At 42.5% G+C, this 12,649-nt stretch overlaps 1 protein-coding gene across 12 annotated transcripts in view; it reads right to left on the bottom strand.

Moving 5' to 3' along the window:
- dync1i1a (dynein cytoplasmic 1 intermediate chain 1a) overlaps positions 1-12,649 on the bottom strand; it is a 61,924-nt gene that overhangs the window by 21,856 nt on the left and 27,419 nt on the right. For all 12 annotated transcript variants that reach the window (XM_028596988.1, XM_028596987.1, XM_028596989.1 and 9 more), the window contains 3 exons: positions 12,145-12,316; positions 10,695-10,794; positions 9,815-9,940 (listed from right to left, as the gene is read on the bottom strand). In XM_028596988.1, coding sequence (XP_028452789.1) covers positions 9,815-9,940; positions 10,695-10,794; positions 12,145-12,316 — 398 coding nt within the window. The remainder of the gene's footprint in view (positions 1-9,814; positions 9,941-10,694; positions 10,795-12,144; positions 12,317-12,649) is intronic.

The raw sequence follows: 12,649 nt of genomic DNA, 5'->3' as shown, positions 1-12,649 counted from the left end.
CTCCGGCGGAGCTTTTCGTGCATCCCTGTGGAGGCTGGGGGCATTGAACCTGAGTGAACAATGTTCAAAGTTTCCATTGCTGAAGCTGCGGCGAGGAGCTGTGGTCTTAGGGTCTTAGGTGCCTCAAGGGGCGGTAACCCATGAACACCGCGGTGGACACCGGTGGTTAGGGAAGCTGTCCGACTGAAGAAGGAGTCTTTCCGGGATATGTTATCCCAGAGGACTCCGGAGGCGGTTGCAGGGTACCGAAGGGCCCGAAGGGCTGCAGCCTCTGCCGTGAAAGAGGCAAAGCAGCGGGTGTGGGAGAAGTTTGGAGAAGACATGGAGAAGGACTTTCGGTCGGCACCAAGGTGCTTCTGGAAAACTGTTCGCCACCTCAGGAGGGGGAAGCGGGGAACCATCCAAGCTGTGTACAGTAAAGATGGGACACTGTTGACCTCAACTGAGAAGGTAATAGGGCGGTGGAAGGAGCACTTTGAGGAACTCCTGAATCCGACTAATACGCCCTCTATGTTAGAGGCAGAGCTGGAGGATGATGGGGGATCATTGTCAATTTCCCAGGTGGAAGTCACTGATGTAGTCAAACAACTCCTCAGTGGCAAAGCCCCTGGGACTGATGAGATCCGTCCAGAAATGGTCAAGGCTCTGGGTGTGGAGGGGCTGTCCTGGTTGACACGCCTCTTCAACATTGCGTGGAAGTCTGGGACAGTGCCAAAAGGAGTGGCAGACCATAGGGTGTGTGCCAATTACAGGGGTATCACACTTCTCAGCCTCCCTGGTAAAGTCTACTCCAAGGTGCTGGAAAGGAGGGTTCGGCCGATAGTTGAACCTCAGATTGAAGAGGAACAATGCGGATTCCGTCCTGGTCGTGGAACAACGGACCAGCTCTTCACTCTCGCAAGGATCCTGGAGGGAGCCTGGGGGTATGCCCAACCGGTCTACATGTGTTTTGTGGATCTGGAAAAGGCGTATGACCGGGTCCCCCGGGAGATACTGTGGGAGGTGCTGCGGGAGTATCTCTTCTCAGGGCCATCCAATCTCTGTACGACCAAAGCGAGAGCTGTGTCCGGGTTCTCGGCAGTAAGTCGAACTCGTTTCAGGTGAGGGTTGGCCTCCGCCAGGGCTGCGCTTTGTCACCAATCCTGTTTGTAACATTTATGGACAGGATATCGAGGCGTAGTCGGGGTGGAGAGGGGTTGCAGTTCGGTGGGCTGGGGATCTCAACGCTGCTCTTTGCAGATGATGTGGTCCTGATGGCATCATCGGCCTGCGACCTTCAGCACTCACTGGATCGGTTCGCAGCAGAGAGTGAAGCGGTTGGGATGAGGATCAGCACCTTTAAATCTGAGGCCATGGTTCTCAGCAGGAAACCGATGGAGTGCCTACTCCAGGTAGGGAATGAGTCCTTACCCCAAGTGAAGGAGTTCAAGTACCTTGGGGTTTTGTTCGCGAGTGAGGGGACAATGGAGCGGGAGATTGGTCGGAGAATCGCCACAGCAGGTGCGGTATTACATTCAATTTATCGCACCGTTGTGACGAAAAGAGAGCTGAGCCAGAAGGCAAAGCTCTCGATCTACCGGTCAGTTTTCGTTCCTACCCTCACCTATGGTCATGAAGGCTGGGTCATGACCGAAAGAACGAGATCCAGGGTACAAGCGGCCAAAATGGGTTTCCTCAGGAGGGTGGCTGGCGTCTCCCTTAGAGATAGGGTGAGAAGCTCAGTCATCCGTGAGGAGCTCGGAGTAGAGCCGCTGCTCCTTTGCGTTGAAAGGAGCCAGTTGAGGTGGTTCGGGCATCTGGTAAGGATGCCCCCTGGGCGCCTCCCTAGGGAAGTGTTCCAGGCACGTCCAGCTGGGTGGAGGCCTCGGGGAAGACCCAGGACTAGGTGGAGGGATTATATCTCCAACCTGGCCTGGGAACGCCTCGGGATCCCCCAGTCGGAGCTGGTTAATGTTGCTCGGGAAAGGGAATTTTGGGGTCCCCTGCTGGAGCTGCTCCCCCCGCGACCCGATACCGGATAAGTGGACGAAGATGGATGGATGGATGGATGCTCAGGTCCTAAACATGCACAAATGGTGAGATGCCAGAGGGAGGGAGTCACAACTGCTGGTACCTCTCCAGTTACCAGTCTACATTCCAAACGTCGGTCCATTTGGGGATTTGAAATGTCAACCCTCAAGTTCCCAACCCAACTCCCTACGGATGAGCTACTGCCACTGATGTGGATGCATCATTGCTAACACTGAGCCATAATGCCACTGAATAAAGTCTGTCCAAAAAAAGTCATAGTATAGTATGTCCAAAAGAGTGAAAACAAAGTCATAATATAGTATGTCGAAAAATGTCATAAAAAAGTCATAGTATAGTATGTCGAAAAAAGTCATAAAAAAGTCATAGTATAGTATGTCAAAAAAAGAGTCATAATATAGTATGTCAAAAGTCATGAAAAGTAATAGTTTAGTATCGTAAAAAAGTCATACTATAGCATGTCGTAAAAAAGTCAGTATAGTAGTAGTATAGCATGTCGAAAAAATTCATAGTATAGTAATAGTATAGCATGTCGAAAAAAGTGATAAAAAAAGTCATAGTATTGTATGTAGAAAAAAGTGATAAAAAAGTCATAGTATAGTGTGTGACCAAGGGTAACAATCTGTATTTACAATTGTTTCACTCTGTTGATGGAACAAAATACACACAGGACTGACAAATTCATACACATGCTGAGGTCCTAAACATGCACAAATGGAGAGATGCCAGAGGAAGGGAGTTGCAACTGCTGGTACCTCTCCAGCTACCAATCTACATTCCGAACTTTGGCCCGTTTGGGGATTTGAACTGGCAACTATAAAGTTCCCAACCCAGCTCCCTATGGATGAGCTACTACCATCGATGTGGCTGCATCATTGCTAACACTGAGCCATAATGCCACCGAATAAAGCATGTCCAAAAAAAGTCATAGTATAGTATGTCAAAAAAATGATAAAAAAGTCATATCATAGTATGTCGAAAAAAAGTGATAAAAAAGTCATAGTTTGGATATATCGAAAAAAAAAGTCATGATATAGTATGTCAAAAAAGTGATGAAAAGTCATATTATAGTATGTCAAAAAAAGCCAATAAAAAGTCATAGTACAGTATGTTGAAAAAAGATAAAAAAGTCACAATATAAATTGTCAAAAAAAGACATAAAAGTCATAGTGTAGTATGTCGAAAAAAGAGCTAAAAAGGCATAGTATAGCATGTCAAAAAAAGTCATAAAAAAGTCACAGTTTAGTATGTCGAAAAAAGTGATAAAAAAGTCATAGTATAGTATGTCACAAATAGTCATAGTATAGTATGTAAACCAAAGTGATATAAAGTAATAGTATAATATGTCCAAAAAAAGCACCATATTATTGTATGTCAAAAAAAGTCATAGTATAGTATGTCGAAAAAAGTCATAGCACAAAGTATGTTGAAAAAAGCCATTAAAAAGTCATATATGTTGAAAAAGGTGATAAAAAGTCATTGTATACTATGTCGAAAAAAAAGTCAGCCATTAAAAGACTACTACAAAAAAAGTGTAGTATGTAAAAAAAAAATCATGAAAAGGGCCAGCCTGGACTGGGTATCGAACCTGGGTCAGATATTACATTAATTACTTGCTGGTTGCCTGTTAGCAGCAGTGCTAATCACAGTGTTCCACCAAATAATTTATGTTGAAAGAACCATTAAAAAATTACAGTATAGAATATTGAAAAAAAGTGATAAAGTGATGGTATAATATCTGAGATTAACTGAAAGAGCCCTGGTAAACTTCCAATTGAAGAAGCGTGAAAAAAGCCTAAACAATATATGGTATCAATATAATGACCACACCGTGAGCACCAGAAAGCATTTGCGAACATATTAATATATAATTTGTGTTAAAAAATGTGGGCATATCAGCAATCTGTTACTCTGTGCTTTCGTCCAGAAATGTCGAGGTTGTTTAAGAAGGCCTAAAGAATTAATTTTTTGTAGCTATCGTACGGAAGAATCTGATAACAATACTGTGAATGCTGCTGAATCTGCATCCACACAATTAGTGAGCTTTAGAGGTGCTGTTACCTTAGAAAAAAACATGCTAGCTGTTTTCCCGTTTACAATCTTTGTGCTAAGCTAAGTTAGCCCACTTGCTGGCTTGTACCTTTATACTAGGCGTACACACTTCAGAGTGGTATTAATCTTCTTTCACATCTTGAATAAGCACATTTTCACAAAGTGTTGCATTTCTTTTAAATTAAATGCAGCCACACTCCTCCCATCCCCTGCAGCTCCTCTTCAATTCAGATTGATACGTTTGGACATATCAGTCATACGAGCACCACACCTGTCTAAATAACACCTCAACAACTCTCATGTCGACAAAACTCCTGCTATGATTGCATCTCCATTTCAGGGCTGAATTGATAACGAGCCTGACATTTCATTTCGAAACGCAGAGTGGCTCTGTGGATGGTTCTCATCTCACATGCAGCATGGGTCAGACACCTGCCAAGTCATCTCCTGCCAGCCCAAATGGAGAGGATGTGGGGAGTGACAGCTCCCGGAAGAAAAAGCAGCACATAGCGTCACATCGGTATAGTGGGCCTGAGATGAATTGTGGAAGTTTTACAGGGAGACACTTTTGCAGTCAGAACAGTGGGTTTCATTTCTTTCCTCGGGCAAGGTCTGCTATGCGTTTGTGTGTGTGTGTGCGCATAAGGGAGAAACTCACACACACGCAAAGTATCATCTACCATATCTCACACAGGCTCACAAGGCTAAGTGCTTCTGGCAGCCCTTATTATATTGATGGGAAGTGTTCTCTACAGGATAATACACACATGGTAGGCTCTGATGAAAGATGGCACCCAGCAAGGGATTAGGGAGATTCGAAGGAATGACAGAGAGAGAAAGAAAGCTAGAGAGACGAACACTCCCTCCTTTGTTGCCTCCTCCTTTCTTTCGTTCTTTCCTCAGGCAACAAACTGTTGCTTAAGTGGGCTTGAGAAGGCAGAAATGGAGCAAGAGTGCTATGGTGAGAAGAAAAGAGGAGGGGGGGGCTGATAGGGCAAGCCAGACAGTATATCCTCCCAAGTAGATCTACGCTGCATCCCATCCCCCCCTCATTCACCGCACTCATGTGTTTTCCACTCTGCCTTATCAGGACCAGATGGATCTGACTGTCTTTCCTTACATCCCCGCTTCTCAACCTCCCCACTCCTTCCAACCACCTTTCTCCTCCCTTTCTCCCCCTGGCTTCGCTCGTTTATGACACCCCACGGATTTTGTCACTCTGTGGTTTCTGGCAAGGACAGAGAAATACCAAGCAGAGTCTCAATTTCACCAGGCAAAGAATGAGGGTTTGACGGAGCAGAAGCATGAGGAGGAGGCTATGGGAACACAAACAAGCCTTTCTCTGCCTCCTAGAGCTCCTTTTTCCAAAAAAATGTATACTTAGAATATTGCGATATTTACCTAATTCCTAAAACATTGAACTCTTTCTTTAACTCAAACTCTAAGCCAAACTGCTGATGCATGACTATTAAGTAAAGAACAGTACCTAAATAAAATGAAAAAGTTCCCTGATTCAGGTCTGAAAAAAATTTGACCAAGACTTAAATGTCAAATTTTGATTCTCAAGCTTGGTACTTAAAAAGTATTGAATTCAATACCCAGAGTTCTTGCATAATGCTTAAAAGACATTGGAAAGATTGACTGCTTTTATTTATTTTTCATATAAAACAACCTCTGATCAGCACAAATAATATAATTTACAACAAAATTCAACAATCAACATCAACAGCCAGTAGAAGCTACCAGTACATCCTTATAGTGTGCCACAAATTAAATACAGCCACACAGTCTTAACCCATGTGCTCAGCAAACACTTACAGGACTTATCTGCTAAGCTTTCTGAACACAATGCAGCTTCATCCTCCAAAGAGAACAGTGCAATAGCATTATTCACAGGCCTTCTCTAACTCTCTCTACATTCACCCACTCTCCTCCTCCTGCTCTGTTTCTCTTACTCAACCTTTCTGGAAGCGTCAAAGGCCTCGGGACTGACACAAGGCAGCAAGATATTAATAAAAATATGAGTGAGTGCAATGGAATATGACAGTAGCGGCGGGGGTTGTTACAGGGAGGCGTGTGGTTTGAGGGGTTCAGCAGAGGTTTTAAGTCAAATGGGCCCTTTAATGTGGTGTGACTTTGCCCACTTGAGAGGCTGGTGTGAAGTTACAAGATTGGACCCAACTGGGATGGGGCGATGATGGGTCCAACTGCTGAGAGGGATGTGATGAGGGGAGGCATGCTCAACTGGTACCAGAATCCACAGCAGCGGCAGCCCCTTTCCTAAAGAACAAACCCAACCCACACACTGATGGACTGCACACTTCCTCCACTATATCACAGATCAATGGCTCCTAAAGTGGGGTCATGAAACGGCCAGGGGTCCTTAAGGGGATTGTTCAAGGCTCCTTAGTATACTAGAACAGATATTGTTTAATTTCAGATTTAGTTTATTTACACAAAATCGAGCAGATTTAGAGAACAATGATACATTTAATTTGTATAAACATTGTATTGTATAATAAAAGAAGTTTTACATTAATCAGTACATAATAAAACATCAAAAAGAATCACAATAGCTGAAAAGGGGTATAAATAACCAAATGTATAAAAGATGTGTAAATATAAAACTGAATCTATATATGAAAACTGTTTTGACCAGATATTTTGATGTCTCCAGTAAAACTAAATACCATTTTTCACTATAAATGCCAAAAGGAATTGATAAATCTGCAGTTGCTTTTAATGGTTTTAATATTTTAGTTTTCAGGCCAAAAGCCAAAAACAAAATCCACATTACAAGCAACTGACCACGCCACCATGATAACAAGTGAGAAAGCCACAGTTTTCATGTGAATGTCTGTAATAAAGAAGGTAAGGAAAATTAATAAGAGTGTTAAGACAGGAGGAAAAGATGCAATATTACAACACTGCTGCATATTGCAAAAAATGCTAGTGCACAATCCCCAGATTGCACTTGCCTAAAGTCAGACACACAGAGACTCCTCCCAAAATCAAACCAATACCAGCTTTAAAATGTTTTACTTTGCATTACACCAGTCAAGGACATAAATCCCAACAATTCTACCTCAAAGTAAAACGCAGCTAATTAACAAATGATTGTGTAGTGTCCAGTGCAAATAAACAAGGACTGTATAACAGTCAATGATCTGTATTAAAATACAGCTCCAAAAAGTCCAGAAACTAATACAACTTCACTGGAAACAACTGAGAGTATCTAACCTGAACAAGAAAATGTAAAATGCAAAAGCATTTAAACCCTGAATAAGAAATTGTATGTTGTAAAAAAAAGGATAGTTTTTGCATTGTTAAGCCCATTCACCAAACTGCGCACAGCCAGAAATATAGAAGCTTGACCTCACCAAAACCCCATCTGAAACATGAAGCCTTCTGTAAGCCATAGCCTTATACAATAAAGCCCCTGCTGAACCAGACCTCAACCACAAACCCCAACCCTCCAATACCGACTCAGCACTGTCATTCTTTTGTATCGTCCACACAGACACGCCACAGCCTTTACACTGTGCACGTTACTCACATAAACATGTGCATACACACAAATAGTATTCAGCCATCTACCTATCCATCAACCAGATCAAAGCTGTGACAGATGCAAGGAGGAAGCAGGTGAACAGATTGGTGCTCTGTTCCTTTAGCTAAGGATGTGGAGGTGGAAGGTGAAAAGAAAAATAGAAGAAAGTAGAGAAAGAGAGGAATGAGGCACCCAGCCCTGTGGTTTTGGGGGGTTAAACGGCAGAGCATGCTCACACATTAAGAGCCATCTGATCCGCGGCTAACTAGGGAGTCGCGACTCTGTTTGCATTGCAAAAAGGCCCCGCAGAAAGAAAGAGCAAGAAAAAATGTCTCTACTCCTCTTTCCTCTCGTCTAACCGCTCCTGTGCTCCTTTCATCCAAATCCGACAGTGACAGGGGAAGTCATGGCTGATTCCAGATGACTTGCAACCTCTTCTTTCTTTTTCTTTCCAATCTATTTTATTCTATCTTCGTTTATCCTCTACTGTTTATATGAGCACTCCATTTCTACGTCCCTGCTCATTCGTTACCCACCATCTCTTTCTTTCTCAGTTTTTTCTTTCATTCACTTTTTTTCTCCCCCCCATGAAAAGACCATTGCACAGCCCCAGGCCACACTAACTCACTGACTAGCATGGGGGTGGTAGGAAAGTGAGGCACTTGGGAGTTTCTGTTCTCTCTCAGTCTTTTCTCCATCTGATATCACTTCATCTAATGCACATCTTTCCAGCAAACACTCACTTAAAACAAATCTCAGCATGTGGACAAGTCGACTGGGTTTGTAGAAGTGGTTTGTATGAGTTGGAGAATCAAAAACAAACACTAATGTTGATGCTTTGTTATGTCACAGATAACTATTTCTCTGTTTTTAATGCAAACAGATGGCATTGTATTCCAGTGACCCCATCTCCACTTAAACTTGAGCATAGTTCACCTCTGTTGTACACATTTGCAGCTGATTGCCCCCTTTTGATAAACTGAGCACTTTATCAGCTGCTTACACAAATACCCATGTTCCCAAACATCTAATATTCAACGCTGACGGTTCACAGATCAGCATGCTCAGAAACCACATTATTAATAAAGTCAGATGTACTGTACATATTCCATCAGAAAACCACATGGAAAAACTACTGAATCCTACAGCTACAAGATGCATCGCTGTAATCTATCCGTAAAACCACATGGATTTCAGCAGCAGCATAAATTATGGTGCAGTAAAAGAACGGAGTGCTTTAAAAATCCATTATGGAGCTAGACTTCTATGGCAAGCTTCATATCGAAATATTTGCACGCAGCGTGCGGTCTGCAGGAATATGTGGTTCTGTATGTGTTTGAAAAAAGGAGAGAAAATCTATTTCCCCTGTTTGGATGAAGCATAAACCTGAGAGAATGTGTGTGCATTTCTAACATTATTTACCAAGCAGGGTTTGTGTTTCCATTAATACTATTACAGGTGTATTTCCACATTTGCAGTGACGACAAGGAAGACTTAATAATTGGGAAACGCAGCACTGCTGACATTAGACGCATCATCAGTGTGGGTGGGCTAACACACATGTGGCAGCGTTGGATTAGGAAGTGGTAGGCCACATCATTTTACTACCAAGACCTCTCTATATGGCCTCGCCTGTCTCGTGGGAGCCGTGAAGCCCTCACACCCAATCCTTCTATCCCTTTTCTCAGTGTCACTTGCTATAAGCATCTCACCCATCATTGAGTTTCTTTCTTTCCCAAAACCTATGTTTTGTCTATTAAAACTGGCCTCCAGTGGCAGCGTTCAGCTATAATCCAATCTGGAGGGCCAAATGAGCGCATGTGGAGCTGCCTGTCATTTCCCTTTCATCAGCTCTTTACTTTTCAGCCACAAAGGGGCTGTCATTTTAGGGTAGAAAAGAGGAACAAGCTGTAGATTACCGGATGGACCGACTGTTGGGTTGCCAGATACGGTATGACAAATAAAAAGAAGAATAGTGCTCGTGAAGATGAGAGGAAGATGGAAGATGTTTTGTTCATTTTTCAGCATGTGTCTCTGTGGCAGTTGTTTGTAGGTTCATACTCGCAACTAATCACCCACAGAACAGAGGAAACATACACAAAGAGCAAAACTAACGTCATGTCCTGCCATCATATTCTAGTTAAAGTTATGGAAATATGTGTGAGGTTTGATAAGTTTCAGTACCTGACAGTGAAAGATGTACTCTGGTGTGGCCTTCTTAAATTTGATGTTCCATACTAGGGCAACACCATCCGGTTCATGAGGAGCATCTTCATTATTGTTATAGGAGGCAACCAGCAACTCAGGATACTGACAGAGAGAGAGAGAGAGAGAGAGAGAGAGAGAGAGAGAGAGAGAGAAGGGGGGGCAATCAACAGTGAATCTTAACACCTGTATAATTAGTGCCAAGACTTGAGAAAGCATTGTTTTGGAAAATGGAATGAAATGATTTTAATGCATCATTTGAATTCAAAGGGATGTACAGATATATATATATTTATTGAACTTTTACTATTGTGTAATTGAGAGTGTCCTAACCAGTTGTATTACTGTGTGGTTTGGTAATCTCACTCTAAAAGAGAAGAAGGCTTTGAATAAAGTGGTTCGCTCAGCCAGTAGAATTATTGGCTGCACTTTTCCACTCCTGGAGTTCACATATAAAGCTAGACTATTGAATCGAGCTTTGCAACTGGCTAATGATGCCTCAGGCCATCCAGCAGGGGCTTTCTTTGAGATGCTTCCCTCAGGGAGAAGGTATCGTCCTGCCAAATGTTCTACTTATCGCCATTTAAACAGTTTCTTTCCACAAGCTGTGATTGCTTTGAACAAAGCACCTTAAACTAGGCACTTTAAATTTATGTATGGATTTCATTGTACAGCATTTTTATATTGAGCATTTTAATATTGAGGTTTCATGTGGCTTTGTTTGTCTGTTTTTATGTTGTGTCCTCTGACGTGTTGACTTTGCACTTTGAGCTACTTGCACATTTTTTCCAATGCGGGTTACACTGCAAATGGCTAATAAAGTGAATCTGAATCTGAATCAGAAGGCTGCAGGCCTCACCTGAAGTGACCAGTCAAGGCAGGTGATCACGCGATGTTTTGACCAGTGTTCATCGTAGAAGAGTCGGCTGAAAGACAGACTGGAACCACTGCCCAAGTCTCTGAAAAAAGACAGTAGAGAGAGAACGTGAGATAACCTCGTTAAAAAAGAAGATACATAACTATAGTGAGGTTAAGTCGTTCTCCATGGGTTAAGTCACGAGTAGTCACCTTGGTATCAAAAGTTTAAAACAGGTGATGTCTTTGTGTCAATGCATACAATATCTGTTAATGAAGCTCAGTGATTAAAATAAAAAATGTCATCTTATGTACACAAAAGGCCTCTAAAAGGTCCTGACACTCCAAGTCGACAGATGGCCAAAGCTTTTAAGATGTGTTGGTTCTAGTCAGCCCCTAACAGCGGCCATCAGCTGACTCAGCGCATTGACTTGGCATCGGAAGAATTTGGTGAGAGAGCAGTCTGACCGGCTGTTTACCCTAGTGAGTCAGTCATTTCAGCCAACATGTTGCCTGTGGTCAAACTAGATCTTGTGCAAAATTGTTGCATCATTTCAGAAAGTTGTATCACCACACTTTGTGTTTATTCGTTCATGACAACTCTGTCAGGGAAATGTTACCAGACCTTTAGTTGTAAATAGACTCCTATTTGAGTGCTAATTACAACATATTATTGCAACTCAAAACACATCCGTTTAAAACTGCCTATTCCACTTGATGTCAATTGCTCTGCCTCTTTCTGTTGTTTTATTGCTGTTGTATTCTTTATTTTTTGCTGCTTTTAATGTCTTTTGTATCCCTGTACGGTGTCCTTGAGTGCCGAGAAAGGCGCCTTTAAATAAAAAAAAAAGTAAGATATTCTGTACATTAATAAGTGTGAATAATCCACTTTGTCTGCAATGCTATGCGAGAATGAACAGTAACAAAACAATGTAGTGAAATGGCGGTCATGTAGTTACAATTTCAAAAATAGAATGTCCATGGAAAAAAAGAAGAGGACTGATGTGAAGTACTTGGCCATGGCTTATTTTAAACATAATCTCTATTTGACCACAGGCTTGATGCTTCTCTGTGGCTGCAGCGGTTAAAGTTGAGTTGCATTCTTCTATAATAGCACAGCAGTATACTAAAACTGTTTTGCACTCTTATAACTTCAACCAACACTTTGATAACCTCCATTTGGAGGCAACTCGTCAGACGGCAAGACAATGATCTTTAAGACATAATGGTTGTCAGTTCACAGCAGTTTTAACCCCCTGGGAGCGTGACATCAGCAGAAAGACATGTATTTTAAAGAACAAAGGAGATCCAAGGCCCCTTGAGTGACACAGTGGGCATGAGTCAGTCTTTGCACATTTCATAGTTTGAGGCATGCAAGTAAACACTCACATGTGCTCTTGCATCCAAACACAGACTCTTTCCTCCCTGTCCCCTCTCGCCTCCTCCCTGCTCACCCATCTTTGTCCTCCAGCTCCCGGCCGCCGTAGTCAAAGAAGATGTTGCTGTCTTCAGCCAGAGCTCTCTCCATCACCCGGATGCTGCAGTCAAAGAAACTCTGAAACTCAGAAGAGTGCAGGATCTGCTGCCTCTCCTCCTCTGTCAGCTCCCGCAGAACTGGAAATGAGCCTGGTGGAAGGAACACAAACGTAAAGACACGAGCATGTGAAAAAGACTGGTGTGCATGCATTGTGCACAGTGCACACCATCTTTCCTAAAGCCCAAAGTGACATCTTAACCCATTCAAACCTGATCACACATCTGTGTGTGTTTACCTTTAAGACCTGAACACGCATCTGCGTCATTTTTGTTGTTTATAGATTTTTTTAAATGCAGTTGAAGATTATGGCCAAGAACGTCAGTCAAGTTGAAAGCCAAAGAAGTAAGCTCTCAAATACTTTTTATTTCATGTTTTTATCTGCTATAGAGCTTGAGAAATTAAGATTTTAGTAGGCTTTTTAC

The sequence above is a fragment of the Perca flavescens genome, chromosome 14 (genome assembly GCF_004354835.1).
Source record: "Perca flavescens isolate YP-PL-M2 chromosome 14, PFLA_1.0, whole genome shotgun sequence".
Taxonomy (NCBI): domain Eukaryota; kingdom Metazoa; phylum Chordata; class Actinopteri; order Perciformes; family Percidae; genus Perca; species Perca flavescens.
This window is presented reverse-complemented; position numbering and strand designations above follow the sequence as displayed.